This window comes from Canis lupus, chromosome 15 (genome assembly GCF_011100685.1).
Source record: "Canis lupus familiaris isolate Mischka breed German Shepherd chromosome 15, alternate assembly UU_Cfam_GSD_1.0, whole genome shotgun sequence".
Classification (NCBI taxonomy): Eukaryota; Metazoa; Chordata; class Mammalia; order Carnivora; family Canidae; genus Canis; species Canis lupus.
Window position 1 is genome coordinate 36,058,984 of NC_049236.1, and position 27,594 is coordinate 36,086,577.

Genomic DNA, 27,594 nt, shown 5'->3' on the forward strand with positions numbered 1-27,594 from the left:
GGGTCAGGAAAAGCCACTGAAATTTTTGAAACCAGTTAGGACCAGGAGAAGACTATTGTAGAAAAAAATTAATCTGGTTTTAGTGTACACAGTAGGTATTCAAACATTTGTTGTATGAGCATACTCTGGCAAGATACCTTGAACTAGTCCTTGAGGGGAGAGAGTAGGAGGTATCGGGTGCTAGACATTCAGGTGGAAAGCTCTCACAGTGGGCAGTGGGATGAGAAAACTCCTATTCTGTGTTCCACATTGGGCTAGGTCAATGTTTCTTTTGTCAATCTTTTAAGGTTATCAGGCCACCAGCCCCCTGGAGAAAAATTAAATTTCTCCCTAAGGAATAAGATTTTGTCAGATAGGGTTGAGCTTTAGAAGACCCCAAATCATCACAATATACAAGTTCTTCTACAACCTGAGAGCCAATTTTTGCCTTATTGTGCACAATATCACCTTTGCTAAATTGAGGGCACACACACCAGATGCCATGGGAGAAAGGCGAGGCAACGTGCTATGCTGGAGGAAACGCACATCAGGGACTTGACATCTAGGCTTTGATTTCTTCTTGAACTTTTTATCTGTAGAGGCTGGATTCCTTCCATCTCTGAAATTCTGGTTCTAGAATGAGGCCTGCCTTCAGGGAATTCACAATCCAATTAGGCTGGTAAGACTGACATCAAAGAGTCAAAGCCAGAGTGTATTGAGAGCTGGTTCTCCTAAACGGAACTCTGGTGAAATACATACTTTTAAAATTTAAATTGGTTTTGCCAGAAATCTCCGAAAGCATGAGTGTCTTGATCTTTATTACAGTGAGCAGTGAAAGGATAAAGTCAATGCTAGCTTCTTAGATTTTTATGTGGTGGAAAGTTATTCTGAAATGTGAGGGCAGATATTTTCCAAGTGGTTCTACTGCAGTTGCTTCAGACATCAGGAACCTGGCACCCAGATGGTAGAAACCACTAATGAGCCACGGCAACCCATCCTTGCTCACTCACCCTCGAGATCTGAGGTGTTCTGTGCTGGTTGAGTTTTGTTTCCCCTACTGTACCATTAGCATGAGTTCTCACGCTCTTGATCTGGCCTCCCAACCTTGCCATCTTATTGTTTGCACATTGCTACTGTTTGTTTAATCCTCTGGCCCCCCTGCCTACCTAGGCTATAAGCTGTGAGGGCAAAGACCAGGGCCATCTTGGTCACCGTTTGGTTAATGATAGAAATAGATCAAACATAGAATTGGTTTCCTGGCATAGATGTCTTCTGACACTGACATTTGGCTCATATTTCTCCTTTTTCCTACCTTCTTCCTCTGACTGCCATCACTCAAAAACCAGCTCAGTCACTTCTAGGAAGCCTCTCTGATGACTCAAAGGTGCTGTGGTTATACTGTGCTTTTCTCTAGGACACACACTTGGCACAGTAATGGGCATTGCATGTTCCCAACTAGATGGAAAGTCTTTGAATACAGGACTACATGCAATATTGATGTACCATATAGCCCAGTACAGTACCTCAGAAACAGCTGTGGATGCTAACAGATTTCAAAATCTGACTAAAATGGACTTGTAAAAATAAGGAAGTATATCAGATCACCCTTGGAAATTCATCAGAAGGACAGGCTTCAGGACTGGTTTTTCCAGTAGCTCAATAATACTGAAGACTCAGATTCCTCCCTTCCCTCTGTTTTGTCATCCAGTGTTGGCATCGCCCCAATGCCAAATTCCCCAATGGGTTGGGCTGGCTGTCAACAGGCCTAGGTGCTCTGTGCCTCCTCCTTATTGTCAAATAGGTGAATGAGAAAGCCTGGCTACTGTGGCTCTCAGGAGAAAAAACATTTCCTCAAAGCCTCCAATAAAATTCATCTCTGTTTCATTGGCCCACATTGCAACCTCGGCCTTTTTTTTTTTTTTTTTTTAAGATTTTAATTTATTCGGGCAGCCCGGGTGGCACAGTGGTTTAGCGCCGCCTGCAGCCCAGGGCATGATCCTGGAGATCCGGGATCCAGTCTCAGGTCGGGCTCCCTGCATGGAGCCTGCTCCTCCCTCTGCCTGTGTCTCTGCCTCTCTCTCTCCCGCTCTGTATCTCTCATGAGTAAATAAAATAAAATCTTAAAAAAAAATTATTTATTCATGAGAGGCCCAAACACAGGCAGAAGGAGAAGCAGGCTCACAGGGAGCCTGACATGGGACTCAATCCCAAGTCTCCAGGATCACACCCTGAGCTGAAGGTGGTACTAAACCACTGAGCCACCTGGGCTGCCCTGCAATCTTGGCCATTTCTTGAACTAATCACTAAGCAAAAGGAATGTGACACCTTGTGACTAACCAGGCCTATGCTGTGGGGCTGAAACACATTTCTTGGCTTTGATTTTTGGTATGTTTTTAATGTTTACATTTAACAAATTAATACCTTTAACCAAAGTAACCCCCAAAATGCAAAATGATCATGCTATTCATGAGATAATCAGAAGGTTTAATGAAATGATAATAATCCAGTGACCAGATCCAGAATGAGACTCAAGTTTAAAGTAGTAATGAGGGGATCAGCGGTTTAACACCTGCCTTTGGCCCGGGGCGTTATCCTGGAGTCCTGGGATCGAGTCCCGCATCAGGCTCCCTGCATGGAGCCTGCTTCTCCCTCTGCCTGTGTCTCTGCCCCTCTCTCTCTCTATCATGAATGAGTAAATAAAATCTTTAAAAAAAAATAAAAATAAAAACAATAAAGTAGTAGTGAAAAGAGTCCTGAATTTTTCAGGTTATATGTATATTTTTATTTTATGTACATGGTAGATTGTTACAGTAATGGACTGCAGATCACATGCCAATGTCACTGAGTATTACTCTCCCAGATTGACTTGGGCTTGAGAGGGTGACTAGCTTTGGTCAACAGGACATTAGCAAGTGTGGCACTGCCGAAGTATAAAAGCCCTGATGCTTTGGGGCCTGTCCTCTGGCTGCCCTGAGACAGCAGGAGAAGCCCAGGTGAGCCTGCTGGGAGGAAATCCTGATGCCCCTAACCCTTGCTGCTACTCCACGGGAAAGAGAAAGAAAACTGAACCAACCACACTCTCTAAAGACACTTGTGCTAACATTCATTGACTAAAGCTTTCAGAAACTTGATTAATTCCCTAAAGAGGTGCAATTAAACTGTTAGAAAAATCTAAGAATATAGTGACAACATAAGACAACCGAGACGTAGTTTATTCTATTCTATGTTTGCCTTGAAATTCTCTTGGAGGCATGTGATAACCCATTTCTAACAGAGCTGTCCACAGAACTCACTAATCTAGTGCCCAGGGAGACCGGAGAGGCCTATGGGAATCCGGCACTCCCCAGCCTGGAGTGGGGAGCAGCTATCAGACCTCTGGGTTTACTGGCTCAGCTGGGGTTCCTGACTAAGAACATTAGCCAACATCTGTGCATGTTTACATTCTAGCAAAGAACAGCACCAAGACCAGCCTTTTGGTAAACAGGCTCCTCGGCACATTTTCGATCACTGAATTGCTGTGGCAGCAGTTTTCATTTCTGTCTCCACCTTTTCCTGTGGACGAGGTGCCATCTAAAGAGTGAAAACCCTATTGTGAAATATGCTGTTGGACCCATTTTAGGCTGGAGCTGGGCAGGCAGGCTGGCAAGTGTGTCTGGTCTTTCTTTGGCCTACTGTAGTTTTTAGAGTCATGGTTTCAGATTCCTGCGCTGGAGTGCCTTGCATGCATTCACAAAAGGGGGTGCAAAGTCACAGATCTCAGCCTTGGGAAACCAAGAGGTCATCTGACCCATCTTTCATCCAGATGATTATACTTAAGCCTTCCAAGAAGGTCCTTTGTCATTTTTTGAGGAAAAAAACAGATTGGGTAACACGTCCCAGGGCCCCATCGACCTTTGTCAATAGTTCATCCTTTTAATGATTACCGTTACAGAGAAGGGGTTGGTTAACTCTGAACATAAGATTTCTTATTTTGGGGACAGGAGGCTTCTTAACGCAGGGTTATCACAGGGATGTGAATATACTACTAACGCATAGTAAGACAGTAGTAATAATAACCTCCAACTCTAGCTTAAGCATCTGAGATTTTTTTTTGAGATATTTATTTCATAAATATCAATAAGGGCCACTCCAACAGCAATCTCTATATTCATTGCTTACCTCCTTTACACAAAACCTCTTGTTGACCTATTGACTGTGGTATGATGCAATTAATAGAAGAAAGAGAAGCTTCAGGACAAATTATGACTTTAAAAGAAGTTATTTATCAAGGCCTATTAAGGAACATTTATCGCATCACATCATGGTATAATTCAATCAGCCAAAGTCATCTGGTGGGGAGCTTAGCTTGTCAAACCAAAAGAAAAGAGGAAAAAAAAGAGAGATTCATAAAAGTCTAATGTTTTTGGAAAAGAATACTACCAATTTATTTCAAAATCTGAGTTCAAATAATGTGAAGTGGCCTGTGGCCTGTTGATATTGTTAAGGAAGAAAGGAAACTCTGATAATCTGAAAACAGCTTCTGTGTCTCAAACCAAGTCACCAAGAGCACAGTGCTGGAGTGAAGTGACTAGAATGCTGTCGCCAGCCTAACCAAAGGAGGTTTATAGAAGAACTGAATAATACAATGAATTGATCTGCCCAGGAAAGTCCTCAGGCCTCTTCTTCAGCATAATGTGCTTTACTATTAAACCAAGTACCCTCTGATCTGCTAATACATGACAAAGCCCTCTAAAGATCCCCAGACTCTGGGATTTTGGTAGATTTCTTATGTAGAAATTCCAGTGAAAAGGCTGTTGGAGAAACAGGTCTGGATTCTGGAATATGTTCCATTCTGTATTTTTCGATATATGGTGCAGCTACCTCCCAAACCTGAGAAGGATAAAATAGAGTCAAAATGTTGACGCCACTGTCCTCACATGCCATTAAACATCAGCTTCATCTGATCAAAACATCTATTGCTGACTAGGCACGTAGCAGCTGTTTACTTGCTTTTATTATAAGCCATTTGACACATGATCTGTATCAATTAGCTTCTGGCTGCATTAACAGCTTTTAAAATGCAAAGTCCAGAAGCTTTCTAAAGTCACCATAAAGGTGGTGACTTTAGAAAGCTTCATGGTGTTCAGCTGCTGAAAGCAGTTCTTCTGAAGTAAAATAAACAAACAAAACTGACAATTCAGTGTGGACAGAGTTAAGGAAAGCCGCCCCAAGGTATGACCATGTGTTTTCTAAGACAAGCTTTGAATAGGGCAGTGGATTTCCTCATTTGCTGGCTCTCCATGCCACATGCCTGTGGGCAGGCAGCATCGGCATCCCCTGGAATCAGACCCCCAGGAGGTTCATGGGCACGTACGTTACAGTTTGAGGAGCGATGCTTCATACCCTTGTCTCCTATGTACCTCCATCCACCAACCTGCTCCCTTTCAAGGATCACATCTTCTCAAGTTAAGGTTTTTGATTTACAGTTGCTTTTTAGCAGCTTGCTGCTAACAATCAAGGAGCGATTCCTATTCTTTTGTATTACCTTAGAAAATGTATTCTTTCAAAGGCTAGCTTCCTCGGAAAGCTACCTGCACCCCCATATTCATGCAGCATTGGTTATGAAGAACATGGAAGCGACCTAAGCATCCACCGACAGATGTATAACAGCAGACCTCTGGCCTTTGGGAATGCAGGACCAGAGATTTCCCAGGCCACAGAGGCCAGCAAGTCTGTTTGAAGCCGCCTTGGCTTTCTGACAAGCCCAGCAATCTTCAGCAAAGCGTTTTTCGTATTTAAGATCACGAAACAAATGACTTTCCTTTGCACATCTATAGATCTTGTCTTCTTTTGCAGAAAAAAAACAGAACGTTTCTTATGCCATCTCTGGGTACCAAGAAGCCAGACCTCCTTGCTCCATCCCCCATCCTGGGGGCACCCACCAAAATACTAGAACTTCTTGCACAACCTCTAAGCACCAGGATAACTCTGTAGGTGACATCAAGTCTGCATGTAATCAAGAAATGTCACTGACCACTATCCTCCTTTAACTGATTAAACCCCTTTAAATATTGCTGGGCCAGGCAGAAACCTGGAAGTGGGCTTTTGTTGTTGTTATTTTAAAGATTTTATTTATTTCTCCATGAGAGACAGAGAGAGAGGCAGAGACACAGGCAGAGGGAGACGCAGGCTCCATGCAGGGAGCCCGATGTGGAACTCGATCCCAGGACCCCAGGATCACACCCTGGGCCAAAGGCAGATGCTCAACCTCTGAGCCACCCGGTGTCACCCTTTTTTTTGGAAGTGGGCTTTTGGACAAGACTCTGCCTTTACCCCAGGTAGCTGGCCACCTGAATAATGCTCATATTATTTTCCAATCAAAGCTCATCTCTTGAACATTGGCCTTTCAAGGGATGGGCAGCTGATTTTGAGTGATATGGGCAGAGGGGGTCAAAAGGTACAAACCTCTAGTTATAAAATAAATAAGTCTTACAGATAGACTATGCAACATGGTGACTATAGTTAATAATACTGTATTGTATATTTGAAAGTTACTAAGAGCAGATCTTAAAAGTTCTCACCATAAGAAGAAAGAAATTATAACTATGTATGGTGACAGATGTTAACTAGTCTTATTGTGGTGATAATTTTGCAAAATATACAAATATCAAATCATTATTTTATACTCCTATAACAAATATAATGTTATATGCCAGGTATATTTCAATTAATAAAAAGGCTAGCCTCTTATACACCTCTTGATGAGAACCAAAGTTGGCAGCAAGCAAGGGGCTTCCCCTCAAAGGGTGTATGTAGGGCATACTTAGGGATGACAGGTGTGAAGATCAAAGGGAAAAATCATTCCCCAAGAGCAGAGCAATGGTTCTAGGGGAAATCAAGAAGTCCTAGAGAATGTGATACCAACAAATTATGACAAAAGTCTCAAAAAATATATTTAAAAAATGAGTCAGCCTAGGAGGCATCTGTTCCTGTCAGATAAATCTACAGTCAATGAAGCCAGAGGAAATAAGTGGTATCTCACTTAGAGAGATGGGACAGGACACACCCCAGCACCAGACAGACCAACAGATCTTTGGAGTAAAAACCTGGGACTTTGTTAGTCATTGGACCAGTTGGAGGTGGTGAGGATAGCATCACGGAAAGAGAATGTACTTTTGAACAAAAGAGAATCTTCTTGGTGGGGGGGATGCATGAACCTTTCATCTCATTTTCTCCCCGTGAATACCCATCCCAAACTCCATTTAAAATCATTTCAGTTTCTAATTGCTAGATAGTCAGTGTTTGGGTGTAATATGGGACACTTAAGAGTTCATCAAATAGCTTTTTAGTTGCTGTGGAAGTTGCTTAAGTTCCTTTTCTGTTCATGTCCAAGGAATAGACAGGAGACAAGAGAATAAGAATATTTCTTCAGTCCCCACTCCCACTCTGCTTTCCCATAATGACCCCAAACTAGGAAGTAAGCTAAGTGGCCAACTTGCCTTCTGTTCTACGAGCAGCCTGTGTGCTGCCTCAATGTCTGGAGCCATGAAGCGATCTTTTATCCAGGGCCTACAGAGAAAGCAAGAAAGCACATCAAACCATCAGCCAAACATTAACTGCTGCCAGGGTTCACAGTTCTGCAATGATGTCACATCCAGGGACCTATTTGACTTTACCTTACAACAGAGCGCACGAGGTCATAGACCTTCTCTAGAGGAGTGGTTGTTCTCAGGGGGCGTAGAAACTCTATTCCTTGGCAGGCTGCAAGAAGCTCAATGGCCAGCACTGGAACAAGAAAGGTGGAGGGTATAGCTGTTTAAAACTGCCTTTGTGCTTGGGGGATATAACTCAATGGAAGTTGAAAGCCATCTCTAGCCAATGAAGAGATGGTCGGTCCTCTGTCTACTGGTAGAATGAAGCCAACTTGGTATTTGGTGGCCTGTTGATATTGACCATCTTAAATTTGCTTTTCTACTCCCTTGGCTGTATCTTTAATGTTAAGAAGGGGAGTGCTATCCAGGTAAATATATTAGTCCTCTCCTTACTTTATCTGAGCAAGATGGATGACATGTGTGTCCTATTTCTACCTTTGTGTAAATGTCAATTGGTTTTTAGTCTTGCTGTTCCTTTGGCCTGAAATTCCTGGCACATACACCTTCATAGGATTGAAGGAGCCAGTGAATGAGCAAATGAATCTTTTGTTGCGGTAGATCTTGTTCGTTTCAAGCCTTCAGACTCAAAGTTGTACCAAGCCCACTAAAACTGAAATTGTAGAAATTGGTATCTTGCCAACTTTAGGTTTCTTGATAAAATGCAGTTTTTTTTCCTAGTTAAGAACTCTTATTAAGTGTACGATACCTTGGGATCAACTTTGAATACCGGAACCTAAATTTCTCTACCTTTGGATTCCATTATTTGCCAAGAAAATACTTTAGAAGCTTCAAGTTGATCAAACCATTTAGGGGTCAACTGAAATGGAGTATTAAAAACATTTGACTTCTTAAAATTTATGAAGCACACTACAAACTCTGGTGAGTAGACAGGTCACAGTGGGAGCAGATGAAGTAGTAGAATCTATTTTGGACCTGGAAGAAACTTCACATCTTCTAGTCCAATCCCCTCACTTTATATATAAGGAATTGGAAACTTCAAGAAGTTTAGATAGGGTGGACAGGGAAGACATCTGAGATAAAATCTGCACAGCTACAAAGATGGAGGGAGGAAGTGAACCATGTGAAGTCCTGGGAGAGCAGTGTTGCAGGTGGAGGGGCCAGTGAGGACACAGATACTGAGGTAGGGATGTATCCTTGGCAGGTGCATGAGTAACACTGTGGTTCCAGGGTAAAGAATGGAATGGAGAGAGGTGTCAGTGAGAACCAGAGGCCAGATCACGTGTGATTGCTGTAGGCTACAGGAAGCGGGCTGGATTTTGTTTTGAGCACTAGGAAGTAACTGGTAAATTTTCATCAGGAACATGGTGTAGTCAAAATGACATTTTAAGGACCATGCACTGGTTGTTGTATGTGGTGCCCGTAGAAGAACAGTAATGAAAACAAAGGAGACCAATCAAAAGGTGCTGACAGAGCCATGATCTCGTGTCTTTTGATGGTAAGGTTGATTTGCTGATGAACTAGATAGAAGATCTGAGAACTGACAAGAGTGACTCTTTAGGCTTTTGGCCAGAGTAACATGCTCAATGCGGACATTAGGATCACACCATGGTAGGCAGATAATAACAAGTGTTGGTGAGGATGTGGACAAATCAGCTCTCAAACACTGCTGGTAAGAAAGTGACATGGCACAGCCACTTTGGAAAATAGTGTGGCAGTTCCTCAACAAGATGATCATAAGCTACCATATGACTCAGCAATTCCACTCTCGAGAAATGAAAACATATGTCTGCACAAAAACTTGTACACAAATGTCCACAGCAGCAGTATTTATATTAGCCAAAAAGTGGACAAAACCCAAATATCCCTCACCTGATGAATGGGTAAACAAAATGTGGTATATCCATACAATGGAATATTATCCAGCCAGAGAAAGGAATGAAGTGCTGACACATGCTACAGTGTGGAAGAAACTTGAACACATTGATTGTGCTGACTGAGCCATTACAAAAGCCCATGTGTTGTATGCCGTGTATGTGAAGTGTCCAGAACAGGCAAATCCAGAGAGAGAGAAAGTATATCAATGGGTGCCTGAGCCTGGGGGCCAGGTGAGAATGTGAGAGTGATAGGTAAAGGATACAAGGGTTCTTTTTGGGATGAAATTGTTCTAAAATTGATTTGCGGTAGTGATTGCACAACTCTGTGAATATACTAATAACAACTGAAGTGTACAATGCAAATGGGTGGTTGTAGGGTATGTAAATTATATCTCAATAAGAAGAGCACTTAACTCTCCCACATTTGTCTTAAAATACTGTAGTCCTTGCTTATCTGCTGTTTTGCTTTCTGCTGTTTCGGTGGCCCGAAGTCAACCACATTCTGGAAGCAGGTAATCCTTCTGATGATTTGTCAGATTCCTCCTCCTGTCCAATCATCAGGAGGTCAATAGTAGCCTAATGCTACTTCACAACACCTGCGGTATTCCCCTCACTTCATCTCGCCCTGTAGGCATTTTGTCATCGCACATCGTCACAAGAGGGTGAGTAAAGCACAATAAGGTATTTTGAGAGAGTTCACATTCACATAACTTTTATTTCAATATATTGTTATAATTGTTCTATTTGATTAATTATTCTTGCTAATCTCTTACTGTGCTTGATTTATAAATTAAACTATTATAGGTATGTACGTATAGGAAAAAACATGGTATACATAGGGCTTGGTACTACCCATGGTGTTAGTCATCCACCAGGGGTCTTGGAACATTCCCCCTCCTCCATGGATAAGGGGGGAATTATTGTAGTGATACTCTTTTGTCATCCCACAGCTTCCAATACAGTTGGGAAAATTTAGGAGCTTAGATAACAATGCCTAAAGGAAGGCAATTCCTCTTTAAAAAAATAACAAAACAAGTAGTAATTAAGGAGGCAGGGAGAGGTTGGTCTAACACGGCTCCACCCTAGAAACTATCTACCAAAAGGTATGGATTTGAATCTTGTTAAGCCTCCCGCAGCATACAGGAAACACAGGGAACAAAGATAACATGCAGATTAAAAGTTAAAAGTAACACCACAAGGAGGCTAACAGGTAAATCCAGAATGTCAGTCTCTAATAGAAGACTGACATGTTTTTTTAACTAGTCAATGGCATGAAGAAAAAAAGGAGAGGGGGCTGTTCTGGATGAAAAGAAGCTTAAAATCTTGACCACCAAATTTAAAATGTGGGCCTTGAATTCAGATTTGAACAAGGCCACTATGAAGACACTGAAATAATTGGGAAATTTTGAATATGTACTCAACAGTGATACTGAGACTTGATTTTTTGTTGGATATGATAACGGAATCATGGTGGATAAAAAAGCATTCATATTTAAGGGATAAAATATGCAGGAAGAAAATAATGTGATGGGATTCGCTTGAAAATACTTTGAGGGCAGCCCGGGTGGCTCAGCGGTTTAGCACCACTTTCAGCCCAGGGCGCGATCCTGGAGACCTAGGATGGAGTCCCATGTCAGGCTCCCTGCATGGAGCCTGCTTCTCCCACTGCCTGTGTCTCTGCCTCTCTCTCTCTCTGTGTCTCTCATGAATAAATAAATAAAATCTTAAAAAAAAAAACATACTTTGAGAAAAGGAAAAAAATGAAGCAAATGTGCTGTTGAGTCAGAGTTAGGTATAAAGGGGGTTGTGGTACTAATCTCTCCACCTATGAATATGTTTTCAATTGTTTAAAAAATTAAGCCAACCGTGACACTTATTTGACAGCAGGTGTGGTTCTTAAATTTCAGTGAGCCTCAGAGTCACCTGGAAGACTTGTTAAACCCATATTGTTCTGTTCTCTTCCCTTGAGTTTCTGATTTAGTTAGCAGGTTGGGGGCCGGGCCTAAGAATCTGCCCTCCTAACAAGTTCCCAGGTGATGCTGATGCTGCTGGTAGGGATCCTACATTGAGGATCACACATGTTGTAGTTTATCAGTGAGGCCTGCCATCCCAGACTGGCCGGGTTTACCTTGTTCCACATGCTCGATGACCCGAAGGGCCTTCCTTGCTGCCCATCCTCCCATGGAGACATGGTCCTCTGTGGCAGCGCTAGTGGAGAGAGAGTCCACAGACGAGGGATGGCACAGAGCCTTGTTCTCAGAAACTGCAAGAGGCCAATGCAAGTTGAATATGCTAGTATGCTCATTTTCATATTAGAAATAGGAAAAATTGCCATGTTGGCTGCTCAATGTGCTCAACATTGTGGAGTATCCCCTCTAGAAGCTCTTGGTTGTTATCGAAGCACTGGATAGTCTAAAATTATTTTGGGAAGAGGAAGCAGGTTGGGTTTGTATCAAAATGAAAAGGAAGGACTAGTGAGTGTGCTAAGACCAGATAGAAACCTTATTACAAACCCTATTACAAAGACCAGTGGAAAACACTGGAAGCATTTAGCATGCCAGGGAGGCTAGGTAAAAAAGACATGGTGAGCTTTTCCAAGTACTCAAGAACAACTGGACTGGTTGTATCAGCAGAGGAGGCATTAGAATTCAGGGTGGTATCTAAGGATGGAGACTGGACCCACAGATCTTGAGCAAGGAGATTTTACGGCTCAGACTGTCCAGTGATGACACAAGTGGTTGTACTGGGTTTGAGCAAAGACTCCATGACTGCCAGACGTATCTTGGGGAGGAGGGGGAAATTCTAGAGATGGCCTAGATTGGTGTCTCCAACTTTATTGCGCCTATGAGTCACTCCCATCTTGTCAAAATGCAAATGTCGAGTTTCGAGTGGGGCCTGAGATTCTGCTGTTCTAACAAACTATCAACTGATGGCCAGATTCTTGGCTTGAGGACAACACATTAAGTAAGGAGGACCTAGATTACCGGGCTCCTCCTCCTGCCCCAGAAACCAGGGGAGAGTTTTCTCCCCTACATTTTTGCCCCTGAAGGCGGCTGGGTGAGACTTCAGTTGCCCTCTGTACTATAAAGGATCCCGAGATAATCTAGCGATGTAGACCAGGCGGTCAGCTCATCCTGGTCTGCCCAGGCCTTTCCAGGTTTCAAGTGCTGCAAGTCCCAGGTCCCAGGACCCTAAGCCTGCTTATATGGATAAGTGGTCTGTGGTGAGGCTCGTTCTGAAAGAGAAGTTACTTGGCCCTGGGAAAGAAAACTATTCATTTCCTTCTAATGAAACCAAGGTGCACAACTTCAATAGGCAGTTTAGGGAAGGAAAACACATTCAAACGAGGCTTTCCAAAGTCCCTGTTGTTTTCTAGATCTAGATCTGTTAATGTGAGAAGTCACTGCCCTTGAAAGGAGTATTTTAATAAGGAGGTAAGTGAGCAATTAGAATATACTGGATAGAGGACACAATGAATTCCTTTTGGTTGTGTTGAGTTTCCATGTGAGGCTTTGGTGAGGAAGGGGTTAGGAGTAATATTAATAGCAACTAATATTTACTTTGTGCTTACACAACATGGCCAGGCACAGTTCTAAGGCTTTATATGCATTAATTCATCTAATCCTCAAATCAGTCCCCTTAGGTAAATTTATTACCCCCCCATTTTGCAGAGGAGTAAACTGAGAGTGATAGGAAACTTGCTCCATATCACACCTCTGATAAATGGCAGAGTTGGAATTCGAACCTAGAGTCTATGCTCTTAACCACATGCTCTCTTGCCTCTTGGGTAGGTTTGCCCGAAAAAATACAGAATGTTTAGTTAACTCTGAATTTCAGAGAAAAACAAATGATTTTTTTGTACTTATGTCCTGAATAATTCAAATTTAAATGGAAACCCTGCATTTCTATTTGTTAAATTTGGCAATCATGTTTTAGGATTAAGTACTGATTAAAATGAGATTCACATTATTTGAAGTAAGAGCACAGATTTGAGAACAAAAATGCCTGGGTTTGAATTCAGTTCTACTTACTAGTTGTCCAGGGTAAGTCACCTAAGGTCTCAGATCTTCAGGTTTTCCTCTGTACAATGGAGGTAATAATAGTGCACGCCTCTTGGCATTGTTGTGACCATTAAGTGAGCAAATATAAATGAAGCCCTTGGCATGTTCTTTGTACTGAACCCTGTTCTAATGTGTTACTTACAGTTTTGAGTCAGAAATCAGCTATACTGAAGCTCAGTTTTCCTGGAGGGCATCTTCTTATGAGCATTTTTGCATATTATTTTTTTAAGAGAATTTATTTATTTGAGAGAAAGAGAGAGAGAGAAAACACAAGCTGAGAGGGAGCCAGCGAGAGAGGGAGAAGCAGACTCCCCACTGAGCAGGGAGCCTGAGGTGGGGCTTGAACTCCTGGATCATGACCTGAGCCACCCAGCCACCCTGCGTTTTTGCATATTGTAATCACATCTTTATGTTTTCAGTGTTTGGTATGTCTAATAGAATGTACCCAGAGTTTAATCATTCAGGTCAGTTCAAGTTTTGCCATTAATTATAGATATCTTTGTCTTTTTTCCTTCTGAAAGTCTTCAAATTGGGATTTGGGAAAAAGCTACAAAGGTGAAGTTCCTGTGTGATGTCAAATTGCTTTCTACAGAGAAATTGTGGAAACCTCATTATTCACAAAGTCATTAGGGTATTATTGTGTTTTCGTATAGCTTTGTTTACGTTTTATTTAGTTTTTTTCTAAAAAAATGTTAAAGAGACTTCCTTCTGCATTTCTACCAAGACAGGTGGGATGCGAAAGAGGTGGGGACAAAGATGGAATTCAAGGACAAAATTTGACACTTTCAGATGAAATGGACAGACTTGGGCTCTGGGCAAGGGGCAGTATTCTTACCGAGTGCTGCGGCTGTGCAATGTGCAATCATGAACCCAGAGTTCAGGCCACCTTCAGCCACCAGGAAGGCAGGCAGCTCACTGAGGGAGGGATTACAGAGCCTTTCTATTCTTCTTTCACTAATCGCAGCAAGTTCATGGATTCCAATGGCCAAATAGTCTAGAGCCTAGAAAGAGCATCTCAGTTCAGTTGGTTTAAATTGGATTATGCTTTCAGGGTTAGGAGCAATTCTAAAAAGCTTACTTTGGCTGGGTATTCACCATGGAAGTTTCCTCCAGAAATAGTCTCTCCTCTGCTGGCAAAAACCATCTTGCAAAACAGGTTAAGGCTAATTTTTAACACTGGTAGCTCTTGTACAAATATGGGTGGAGGGAAGGAGAGTCCTTCTACAAGCAGTTGTTGACATGAATGGATGCAAAAGCAAAAACAACAAAACAAATACCCAAAACCTTAAAGATGAATGATGTACACCTAATTGGGGGCCAAAGAAACATGGAACAGGAAACTTTTCTTTCTGAAATTAGAGATTCTCAAACACCATAACTATAGTTATTTGATGATTAGCACTTTCCCTCAAAAAGTATATATCTAAAATTAAGAACAGAGATCAGGACACTAGTTCTATTTTTTCAGTGGACTATGTGAGCTTGCCTTCCGTAGAAGAATTTGCTGAATGGAAGACTTTGCTGAGGAGCAACCACCAAATTATCAGGAACAATCAATTCTTGAAAGACTTTCAAACTCTCTACTCAGTGATCCTGTAGCAACATTCATAGCAAATGGTGGCCAATAGGCTGTTGCAAACCCATCTAAGTAGGAGCAACTTAGACTCACCGCATATTAATGCCCTCAAAGATTATTCCATTCTATCACGCACTTCACTTAAACCAATAGGCACCCAGACAAATGCAATAACAACCCTTCCAAAGAGCTGACTTACATCTACTGGACTAGAGAATATTTATTTCTATCAACTAGGAACTCACTCTGTGTGAGAAAGATTCTGACTTCCAAAGAGCTGGAGATGCATGTATTACATTAACTTAGTCAAGTTGGGAGTTACCTTTTCTATGCATAAAACTGTGAGCCTGTTAGGCCCAGTGCTGGCTCTTCTCCACCAACCCACCCCCAGTCACAGGCCCTAGTCTTCTCTTCATTCTTTGAACCCCTTTTTTTTTTTTCTTTGAACCCTTATAGCAAGTAATCTCTGCACCTACTTAGGACTTCAGCATGTTTGATTTTTCTCCAGTTCCAAATTTGTTTGTTGGTTATCAGATTATAGCAATTAGAATTTAGCATCCATAGCATTGAGCAACTGTGTTAATAGGTGCTCTGTATCTACAATTGAAAAATTAAGAATAATATTCTTTCAACTAATACCAGTATTGCAAGAAAATTCCCAAATATTACCTTATGGAAATTCATCAATAATTAAGAATCTTTAATTGAGAAAGGAAAGTACTTTCGGCTGAAATTTTTGCTGCAGTAAGTGGTGGGAGAAGAATTTAGTAAGGAAATATCCCTCTCTCATATCCAGTAATTTAGTGGTAATTCTTTGTTTTTATTCTTTAAAATACCTTCTCAAGTCTAAATTATGGAAGTGTAGAATGGATACCTCTCCTCTACAAGAACTGATAGACTTACATAGTCTTCATGAAAGCGCTATTCTGTTTTGGGGGGTAGAGTGGTGTTGAGGTAAGTGAGTTGAGAATCATTTAGTGTGGGTCTGACTTCACTGTAGAACAATCTGACATTGAGGACATAAAACACACATCCTGAAGTAAGCTTGTCAGAGAAACCACACTGGAAACATCCTGTGATAAATCTTACACAGGAAGATTTGCTGTGAAACCTGTCTGCTTACCTAAGCTGTGAAAGGCTTTCAGGGTTGTTAACTCAGCACTTTCTCCAGTGTTAAGAACTGAGACAGGGGTATCTGGGTGGCTCAGTGGTTGAGCGTCTGCCTTCGGCTCAGGTCGTGATCCTGAGGTCCTGGGATCAAGTCCCTCATCAGGCTCCCCACAGGAAGCCCACTTCTCCCTCTGCCTATGTCTCTGCCTCTATGTGTGTCTCATGAATAAACACATTTTAAAAAAAGAACTGAGGCAGACGTGGGATAGGAAAAATATATTCCTAAGGGCCTGGGTGGTCTTCAAAGGCAATATCAAGTATCTCTGTGAAGACTTTGCCAGTGTGACCCTGGACTGACCACATCAACATCTAGGAACTATACCATCAAAGAACATTCCAAAGCAAAAAGAATTTGGCTCTACAATACCTACACCATGAAGAAAAGAAGGGTTTCATCTTTGAGAAATGGAAGGATTCTTACTATTCTTCATAAAATTTGGAAACCCTGATTGGAGTAAAGTCCGCACCAAAAATAAAAACCTGAGATGAGGAAAGCCATAACTCTTGGGGCAATACTTTGGTAAATGTCAACAAATTGCCTTCCATTTAAGGTATCCCCGGAGCCAGGAAGGCTTGCATAAATGCCAAGCTACCCAGGGTCCCCACAATCACATTTGTGACATGGGTCTTCATCCTCTATCAGCAATCTCAGCCCTGGCTCTTGGGGCAAATGTTTTCATGAACTGTCTCAGCCAATGCTGGGAAGACACCCTTTAGCCTTTAATGGGTCCATATGGAAAGCACCGTGTGTTAGACTCTGAAGTGAAGTCAGGTTCACAGATCTGCCTCTGTCACTTACCAGCTCAAATCTAGAGAGAGTCACTTAACCTCTGAACCTCAGGTATTTAGTCTATGAAACAGAGTGACAGAATGAAGATGCTATACAAAACAATCACTTTAGCAGATCTAAAGATTACCAGCTGGAATTCTATAATTCTGGCTTAGGAAGCAGTCAAAAGATACAGGATTATCTGTTGCACTATTAAGTTCTGTGGTAATGATGTTCTTCACAAATGCTATCGTGTCATTCACCACACCGTGGACCTAAAATATAAGATCAGATGAGTGAGTACATTGAAAACACTAATAATGGTGTCTGTTATGTAGAGTCTGATATTTGTATTAGAATAGCAAGGATGTTTTAAACTGGGATTTATTTGTGCTGTACGGATAATTTAGCAATATTTTGCCATAGACATTTTCAATCAACTGGCTAGAATGGAACTTGCTGAGTAAAAGGAAATGAGGGTATTTACTCCAGGGAGGACTCTCGATTACACTCTAGACTAGCAATGGGCACAAGATGAAATATTGTTTCATTCTTGAGAAGTATATTAATCTCTCATCTGATTAATTGCCATATACAAATGAGCTGTAACATTTTTTTTTAATTTTTATTTATTTATGATAGTCAGAGAGAGAGAGAGGCAGAGACACAGGCAGAGGGAGAAGCAGGCTCCATGCACCGGGAGCCCGACGTGGGATTTGATTCCGGGTCTCCAGGATCGCGCCCTGGGCCAAAGGCAGGCGCCAAACCGCTGCGCCACCCAGGGATCCCAACATTTTTTTTTTTAATTGGAGTTCAATTTGCCAACATATAGCATAACACCTAGTGCTCATCCCATCAAGTGGAGCTGTAACATTTGTAATGCTGAATGCCTCATGCCAACTCAGGTCCTTTGCATTTTTTTAAATCTAAAGTTAAGCCTCACAGATTTACTTGTGATGGTTTGTATCTGCTTATTAAATGCAGATAAGGTACAACCACGATATGCACTTGAATTATGATTCGCTTTTCCTGCGAACCTCGATGGCATGCTGGTTCTTGTTGTACCTAAAAGAGAGAACCAGTTAAGTCCCACTAACTGGTTAGGATGATGTTATTACTAAGCATTTTTAAAAGTGAGGGCACTAAACCAACCTAGCAAGTTGTCTCTTGTGCTTCCGTACGAGAGAAGCGAGCAAAGCAAATCCAAAGGAAACAAACAGCTTATCACGTAGAATAGAAAGTCTGCAGTAACTGGACAAATAGAAGTAGGATATGCATCATTTTTAAAAGAGGCAGTAAGGAAATTTGGATTATAATTGACCATTACATGACTTATTCACACGTTCCTCTTTTTCTGTTCCCCCCTCCCCGAGTTGGAAATAAGCAAAGATTTTTTTGTTTGTTTACCTGTGGACAGCAGCGCAAGGTATATGCATCCTGAACACGATCACAGAACCTGTGACTTTCTGTGGAAGGTTATGGCAAGGGACAGGTTATCAATTTTTTTTCCCCACAAAACACAAAACTGCATCAGCTCATTTGCAGAAACATGCCCAGACCTGCTATTTCAGATGGGTGGTGGTCTGAGTCCAAGAGGGATCGAAACCGAAAAGCAACTTCAATTTGCCCACGATGAGGGCGAACAGCATGGATGTCTAGGTTTGACAGAAGGAAAAAAAAGTCAGAGCAATTCTTACATTAGTACAGACTACCATCGATGGTTCAGAACCAGAGGTTCTTACCACCATTCCCAATTAGAAACTTTACCCCAAAAGCAAGATTTCCCTTACCAACTGTATATCTTCCACTTTAAATAGCCAAGTGCAAACTATATGTTGGGCCCACTGGGAATTCAACTTGAGAACCTGGGTCTACCCTAAAAAGATTTAGGCTCAAATGGAAGGGAGCTCTGCAGCGGCCAATTTTTGATCATTTTATATCATCTCTAGACAGTTTTTCTGTCCTACTACATATAATGGTAGGCAGTCTTTCAAATTCACTACTTTACAGGTAAGCTGCAACTTCTATCGTTGTCCTCTCCCAATTTTCTAAGGGGAACCAACTTTAGTCCTGCTCTACTTCTAAAACCCTGTGAACAGGTTCCTAAGACAGCACCCAGTCTGATGGGAGTCAGACCTGGGTGATCCGGAATCCTGGGCAAACTCTAGAGTCAGCATCTGTCTGTAAAATGTGGTCATTGTAAGGATCAAGTGTGGCACAACTCGGAGGAAGATGTGGCAATACTGGACCTGCTGTAGGCACTTGGGTTTTTTTCTTCTTCCCCTACCGTCCACTCCCACCATTCTCATGTCTAAAGACCTAGACCCACCCGCCCAACCTGCTCCAGTTGACGAATAGCAACCCAGTGGAAGAACTGTGCTGACCAGTGTCGAAGGCCTTGGTAGTACCCTTGAGCACCTCCAGAGTCAGGGCGGCCACGATGTCTGCCTGGCGTGCAATAGCACTGGCTCTCTCCACGGCTTCACAGCCCAGGGACGTGATCATCTGTGTCCCGTTGATGAGCGCCAGGCCCTTTGAAAAGGAAGAGGGAAGTCCTTTGCTAGATTTATTGTAACCCATGTTCAAGTTGATTTCATATCTTTTGTTTCCATAAGAGGAGAGTTGACCAGTCGGCTGAGTGGTGTTTATTTATGTTTTCTAAAGTGCAGGGCAGTAATGCTTATGTAAGCGTGGGAGGATTAAGTTCCATCCTATGCAAAATTGCTGTATAAACCTGGCAAATGGAATACCTGTTAAGTATTCCCATTCTCAAGGCAGCCAGGAACCGCCAGTGCAGACTGCACATGAAATCTTTATAGCTCCTAATTATGCTGCTTTTCTTTAACTGCTCATCAGTGTTGACGAGATATCATAAAAATTCTGGTCCAAGACTCTTGGTTGAGAGCATTCTGAGGAATCTTGATTTCTAGCATCTGTGAGGTATCTTTAGAGATCCTGCTTTGAAGTTTAAGTTCTTAGGTCAGAGAACCCCTAAGCATCCATGGCATAAAGAATCTTTTAAATGCTTGTGGAGGAGTGCTTTCTTCAGTGACAAACTTTTTAACAAACATGAAAGCCACATTTAAGAAACCCAAGAGACTGATCTTAAGACTGAAAATAATATACAAATAAAGCCTTATTAAAATGAGTAAATTTTCCTTGATCTGTTTACCTCTTTTGGTTTCAAAACAACTGGTTTCAATCCATGAGCTTCCAGGACCTGCAGAATGGTTAAAAAGATAAAAAATGGATATCAATGAAATACCGATCTATTTCCAATTTCATAAGGAATCAGTAAAATATCCTTCAGCCTAAAGATCTGTTTTATAAAAAGTTAGACCTATGTGAATTGATTCTGTTCATCGACTCTGGTCTACGCTCTAGTTCTGTTCTTTAGTCTAAAAGTAGACTTACATTTCACATAATTTTTGTACTTAAATAAGGGGCTCTAGCATTTACAGAAGTAACCCTGGATGTTGGTTCCTAGGTCCTTTGTATTCAACGTCTACCTTAGTGACTCACTTTTTCTCCTGCTGCTTTCTGAGCACATATGGGCACTTCATACTGTACTGAGGCTGGGTTCCTGACTGTCCACAATTCTCTGCCTCCAGAGCTTGACCTAAAAACTCCTCCACCCTCATCCTACTTAGCTAAACACTGGCAGAATAATCTTCCCCTGAAATAAAAGAAGTGGAACAGTCATTACATTAAGGTCCCTTTAGGGAAGAAGGAAGACAGAGTCAGCACCATTCACCATGTCCATTTCACAAGCTTATTAGCATACTCATTACACACCACTCTGTCCTGGGTGTTGGACCAGGGCTGGCCTAGGAAAATTGAGACAGTTTAGCTCAGGGGCAATTACAGACAATTACAGATTTAAGAATATCGTAAGTGTTCTAGGAAGTAGGGAGTGTGTGGGGTTTGCAGGCAAATGAGCAGATAAGATGCTGGAAGAGCACAAAGGAGGGGCCAGGGAGGAGAACCTGAAGGACAGAGAGGGAAGCTTCCCAGAGGACTTCTGAGCAGGAGGAGCAGGAGGAGGAGGAGTGAGTGGGGAAGAGAAGAATGAGCCTGGGGTGGTCCCTCTGTCCCAGACACAGCACATTCCAGCTGTAAGGAAGCTCCAGCTCCTGTAACGTAGAACCTAGGAGGAGGCATTAGACCAAGACTCTCACAAATCACTTAAACTTTATTCTAAGGACAATGGCAAGCATTACAGGCTTCAGCCAGGCACACTCAAATTTGCTGTGGGAAGGTGGCTGAGCAAACACCCTGCACCAAGAAATAAAGATCAAGTTCTAGAGAAGAAAAGTGATCTGGAACCTATATCCGCCTAAGGATTATCTGTTCCCTTAACTTCTCCTCCTTGGTCCTCTGCCCCTTCACTGAGGGATCTCAGCAATTGATCTGAGCTAACACTTCAAATAATTCTTTGGGCTGCTCCGATGGAATCTGGAGATGGATGAACAAGCCCTTCTGATTAGCCATTGGGGTAGGAGCTGGGAGGGAGAAGGAGCCTGCTTTCCAGAGGCCATACAGTCAGTGCTATGATCCACAGCTCTGTCCTGTGAGACCAGAGACTAAATAAACCCACAACAGTGTGAGGTCTCCTAGATAAGCCCTGGAATAGTTTTAGCTGAAGAATAAATTGCTGGGGTTAACACTGGCCACTGTACCTTTTCTCCAAGGTGACCATCGAGTTCCAGAAGCCTGAGGGTAATGTATGGAAGCTAAGAGCCTTACCTAGGTTGACTTGTAAGCTCCAGTTTTCATCTACAAAACAGGGATAACGGTGGCTCCATCCCCAGGCTGCCGTAAGGATTCAGTGCTACAAAGCATGCCAGAGCAGCTGGCGTCCAGCCTGGGGAAATTACTGCGGATACAAGTTGTTATTAAAGTCTTACGTATTTAGCGTCAGCCCAGCCACTCTTTGGAGACCACATCTTCCCTTCTCCAATTAGCCCAAGAGCAAGATGAGAGAGTGGAGCAAGGTCTCCACTTGCACCAACGGTTCCTTTCTCTGGAACGTAGGGCAGGCAGGAGGCTGGGAGAGAAAGAGGCACCAATTACTTCTGGCTATCCTCATTCAGCCAGGGAGGCCAACCTCCCCCCCCTCCCCCTTAGGAGCTAGGATCGCTTTATGGCACAAATACCTGGGGAAAGACAATTCCTCAAGCCTAACTAATGCTTAAGGGACCTGGCTGAGCCGCTATTAAAAAAAAAAAAAAAAAAAAAAAGGCAGAGGGGAATAAGAAGGGATAAGCAGGAAGGAGCACCAGCCAAAGCAACCTTGAGAAAGAAGAACAAAGCTGGAGATATCACAATCTCAGATTTCAAGATACACTACAAAGCTGTAGTAATCAAAACAGTATGGTGCTGGCATAGAAACAGATATATAGATCAATGCAACAGAACAGAGAACCCAGAAATAATGGCCTATGCCTAAATGGTTGATAAATCTATAGCAGAGAACATAAGAATATACAATGGGGAAAACAGTCTTGTCAATAAAAGGTGCTGGAAAACCTAGACCACTTTCTCACACCATATATAAAAATTACCTCAAAATGGACTAAGGACACAAATGTAAGACCCAAAACCATAAAGCTCCTAGAAGAAAACATAAGCAGTAATCACTAATCTTGGCCTTAGCAACATTTTTGTAGACATGGCTCCTCAGGCAACGGAAGCAAAAGCAAAAATAAACTATTGGGACTATACCCAAATAAAATATTTTATACAACAAAGGAAGTCATCAACAAAAGGAAAAGACAGCCTACTGAATGGGAGATGTTTGCAAATGATATGTGTGATAAGGGGGTCAGAATCCAAAATATATAAAGAACTTAAAGAACTCAACACCAAATAATCCAATTAAAAAATGGGCAGAGGACCTGAATAGACATTTTTTCAAAGAAGACATACGGAAGGCCAACAGACATATAAAAAGATGCTCAGCATTACTAATCATCAGGGAAATGCAAATCAAAACCACAATTGGCTATTGCCTCACATCTGGCAAAATGGCTAAAATAAAACAACTCAAGAAACAACAAGTGTTGATGAGGAAGTGGAGAAAGGGGAATGTTGTGCACTGTTGGTGGGAATGCCAGTCGGTACAGCCACTGTGGGAAACAGTATGAAATCTCAAAACATTAAAAATAGAAATACCATATGCTCCAGTAATTCCACTACTGGGTAGTTACATGTAAAGAAAATGAAAACACTAATTTGAAAAAAAGATACATGTCACCCCTATATTTACTGTAGCATTATTTATAAAAGCCCAGATACGAAAGCAGCCCAAGGATCCAATGATAGATGAATGGATAAGAAAGAGGTGAAAGAGGTGAACTATTGCTCAGCTATAACAAGTAATGAGATCTTGCCATTTGTGACAACATGGATGGAACCAGTGGATACTATGCTAAATAAAATAAGTCAGAGATAAATACCAGGTGATTTCATTCGTATGTGGAATCTAAAACAAAAACAACAGAATTAGATTCATAAATATGGAGAATAAAATTATGGTTGACAGAGGTGGGGGCATAGGCAAAATGGGTGAAGGGGAGTGGAAGACAAAGGCTTTCTAGTTATGGAATGAGTAAGTCATGAGGATGAAAGGTACAGCATAGGAAATATATATTTTTTTTAAGTTTAGACTTTATCCTAAGGACAATGGAAAGCATTCAGATTTTAGCCAGGCATACTCAGATTTGCTGTGTGGAGGTGGTTGGGAAACCCTGTACATAGAGAAATAATCCAGACCAGGCTGCATGGAAAGAAGGTGATCTGAAACTCACATCCCCAAAGGATTATCTATTCCTTTAACTTTTTCCTCCTCCTTGGTCCTCTACCCCCTTTGCACTTACTATGCATGTTCTAATCAGACCAAGAAATTTTTAGAAATTGTAACAATGCATCTTAAAGATCAGGAACTAGCTGTTGTTCATTACAGCTTTGATCCTAGGAACAAGTTATAAATGATCTAAATATGAATTAAGAGACTTCCATATGAGCAAAGAGTGTGTGTAGCCATTAGAAGCTATTGAAGAAAAAAAAAGCTATTGGAGAATGTTTGGAAACATATACATATTTACATTAAAAAAGTAATATGAAGAACCTTTGTACACTGCTGGTGGGAATGCAGGTTGGTGCAGCCACTCTGGAAAACATTATGGAAGGTCCTCAAAAAGTTGAAAATAGAGCTACCCTACAACCCAGCAATTGCACTACTGGGTATTTACCCCAAAGATACAAACGTAGTGATCCACTACTGAACTACTGAAATGGTGTTTGGGATAGACATTGAGGAATTGTTGTGTTTCTCAGATGATTGGCTGCAGCTTCTATAAACCACATCTGGGCATCACTGAATTAAAGGTTCTCTCTAGCTTTGAGCTTAGGGATAGACTTAAGGAGTTTGTTCCAGACTTCTATAAAGATGCCAAATACTAAGCAAAGGGTGATGAAGAATGAGTTGAAGGTACATAGGAGTAAGCGTCTCTGCCCCCACCCTCACCCCCTCAGCCATCCTCCTTCTCACCAAGCCCATTTCCATTCATCTCCATCATTTTATGTCATCTTGTCTCTGCTAGTTCCTCACTATGCCTTCAACCAAATCTACTTGTGGTACATGCCCAGCCTCAATGGAGGGTCAGCCTGGAGATCCATGGCATTACCATTAAATACTTCGATAACTCGCTTGAGGGTCTCCAGGGAAATGCCACTGTATCCTTTGGCCAAGACATTGATCCTTAAAGCCAAGAGCATCCGACATCTTTCAGGGATTAGTGGTTTCCCGACACCTGAGAAACAGAATTGATATTCTTCTCCTAGAAAAATCAAAACCTTTCCCACCTCCAACTCTCAAATCTTTCTCCACTTCAGTCCAGTCTCCTACCACCTTTCTCCTCTTGACTCAGATAGTTGGACCACTCTCCTTCCTGACTGTCCTGCTTCTGAAAGTCCCATCTTCTAGAGAAATGTGAAAGCCCAGTTTTGCCTTTTCAGTTCTCTTCCCTCGAATGCTTCAGTGAGCCCCACCTAACCTGACACCCTTAGAATACCATCCAGACTAGATTCTTGACAGACCTTCCCACCTCACCTCATCCTGATCAACTCATTCCCTGAATTCCAGCCTTAACTTCGTTCCCTGAATGCACCACTCTGTTGGCATGGCAGTACACGTGCTCCTGCCCCAACCCCATCCCTCCAACTTGGACCATTCCTTTTCTGATTCAGCTGAAAGGTGGTCTTGCATGGTGCCTTGTGCTTCCCTTCCTCCCCTGAAGCAGAATTGGCACTAGTTTTTAGAGTGCACCAGCTATTCACAGCTGTTACAGGATGCCTCACGCCGTGCTGCACTTTATTCATCAGATCAAACAAGATCTATAAGTCACTTAATGTTTGAAATGACTTACCTGAAGAATGTGAACGTACTAAGTTGACCTGGAGCTCTCTGGAAGAGAAAGGGAAGACCTCTCTTAGATATCTCGCAGTGAACGTGTCCCCTCAGCTAGGGAAATGAAGGGAAGAACAGGTGACTCTTTGGAGAGACAGACTAAAGGCAGTGGGATGCATGCAAGGGAAGAAAGCAGCAAGCCTGTGTTTTCAATGCCAGCTTGTATGCAAGTGAACAGGAACCTCATCCTCCTCATCTGGAAATTGGGGCAAATGTTAATTACTTCTCTTGTTGAAAGTAATCTCAAAGATGGGGACACTCGGAGGCATGTGAATGTGTGTTTGCTGAGGAGGGTGGGGGTCAGACTTACTCTAGCTTATTGACAGGAATTACAGTTCTGGCAAATTTCCCAAAACCTGTAGTTATACCATAAACAACTAGAACAAAAGTAAAAACAGACATTGTACCATTAGAGGCAGACCATTAAAAAAAAAATTCAATAGCAAGAATTGTATGACAAAGAGAAAAGGATACCAGTTTTTTCTTTCACGATGCTCTCTATGACTTCCCTGGATTTTTGCACCTTCTTTTCAGCAGTTGGGGTGAGCTAGGAAAACGTCGGTCAAAGCAGAGCACATTGAAAACTTCATAGGCGGTGAAAAAGTCCAGACGATATCCTTCCCCGCCCTCCCCTGTACCTTTATTTTGTAGTGTCCTTTCCCCAGGTTGACCAGATCCTCTGTGGTCAGACTGTCCCCATCTAAGGCAATGTACTGCACAAAAGAAGGGGACCTCTGTGAGCTTGGGCAGCCGGGCTGCTTGGCCAAGACAGTGGGGAAGAGATTTCCCCCCTGCTCTGAAACATTCGTGTGTTGGTGGGAAAGGCCGCTTGCTCAAGAGGTCGCTGAGTAAAGAAAGCTAGAAGCGAGCAGAATGCCTCTTCCTACTCCGCAGAGCGGGATAAAGCCCCGTCCTGATGCGGTTTGCTCATAAATTTGGCTGGCCCTACCCCTCCTGAAACGAGGGGGACTTAATTTTCTTTACCAAAAGAGTGTGGCTTGCAGCTTACCTTTTCAGGCTCCCGGTACTTGCTGTACCTGACGCCTGGTAAAGGAAAACCCCGGGGAGTGTGAGACCGCCCCAGGCCGCCCGCCCCCCGCGGAGGAGCCCCCAGGGCAGCCCCGGCCCGCAGGAAAGGATACAGGTACACTCCTTCTGGTTGCGATGGGATGAAGTCGGGGGACATGGCATCGCCTTCTATGACTGAAACAAGCATACAAGAGAGGCTCCCTTAGGGATGGCGGGGAGAACCGCACTTGGCATTGCTGGTAAACCCAGAAAGGGCTCTTCCACTCCCTCTCACGTGTGGAGAAATGGCTGCTTTACAAGGACTTCGGGGGGCCCTTAGCATCTTTGCCGAGGAGGAGAGCAAAAGGCACAGACGCAGGTGTCTGGGGTGGGCGGGGTTTCATACAGAAGTTCAAGAGCTAGCCCCCACCCCCACCCCCACCCCCACCCCCACCCCCAGCTCCAGCCCCGGCTTTATTTTGTTTTAATCCGAACCCCTTAGGCCTCTGTGCCCCTGGCTTCCAGGCGCTTCTGAAGGGCAGAAGGGTCTTCAAAATGATTGTCTCCCTGCCCAGGGATCCAGACAGGCCGTCTTGGGTTCGAAGGTAGCCTTTGCTGCCTACCAGAGGCGCCCTCTAGGCAGGTCAGCCCATTCCTGGACTGTCGCCTTGTTGGAAAGGGGGGCCGGGGGCGGGGGGCAGAGGGGGAGTCCCTCCCTCCCCCAGGCGCAGGCGCGTTCGGGCCTCTGGGCCGCGGCAGGTGCAGGTGCGAGCCCGCAGCCAGCCGCACCTGCCGGGGGCCGAGCGAGGGCCGCGGCCACTCACCCACTTCCACGAACTCGTTGTCCTCCAGGGCCGCGTGGAGCGGGTCCTCGCTGTCCAGCAGGCCCAGGCCCTTGCACCGGCGCACGAGGAAGCGCGCGTCGTCCGCCGAGGCGAAGCCGCCGTTGTCCGGCTTGTTCTTGATGTACCTCCGGATGGCCTCGCGGCCCAGCCAGCCCACGGTGAGCGCCGCGTCCCCGCAGGGCACCGCCAGCCACTCGCCGCGCACGTGCGCCGTGTACCTGGGCATCGCTGCTCCCGCGCGGGCGGGCGG

The 27,594-nt window shown here is 43.2% G+C and overlaps 1 protein-coding gene across 1 annotated transcript; it reads right to left on the reverse strand.

Moving 5' to 3' along the window:
- Positions 1 to 4,048: 4,048 nt before the first annotated feature.
- HAL (histidine ammonia-lyase) lies at positions 4,049 to 27,594 on the reverse strand. Its single transcript, XM_038558700.1, has 20 exons — positions 27,324 to 27,594; positions 26,634 to 26,694; positions 26,501 to 26,528; positions 26,130 to 26,204; positions 25,966 to 26,038; positions 25,802 to 25,868; positions 25,451 to 25,488; positions 24,710 to 24,835; positions 21,929 to 22,068; positions 20,194 to 20,241; positions 19,406 to 19,553; positions 18,581 to 18,676; positions 18,429 to 18,487; positions 17,216 to 17,296; positions 14,585 to 14,650; positions 14,342 to 14,507; positions 11,574 to 11,708; positions 7,635 to 7,743; positions 7,458 to 7,527; positions 4,049 to 4,848 (listed from the first exon to the last, which is right to left on the reverse strand). Exons 1-20 carry the CDS (start codon positions 27,568 to 27,570, stop codon positions 4,708 to 4,710), a joined length of 1,974 nt encoding a protein of 657 aa, XP_038414628.1. The 5' UTR covers positions 27,571 to 27,594; the 3' UTR covers positions 4,049 to 4,707.

Bases quoted from the DNA above. Each gene is read 5' to 3' on its own strand.
- HAL (XM_038558700.1), bottom strand. From the start codon at position 27,570: ATGCCCAGGTACACGGCGCACGTGCGCGGCGAGTGGCTGGCGGTGCCC. The intron at 25,489-25,801 runs GTAAGTCTGACC...TTTCTCTTCCAG, and splicing joins ATTCCTGTCAATAAGCTAGA to AGAGCTCCAGGTCAACTTAG. The intron at 17,297-18,428 runs GTAAACAAACAA...CTTATATTTTAG, and splicing joins CCTTGCGCTGCTGTCCACAG to GTCCACGGTGTGGTGAATGA.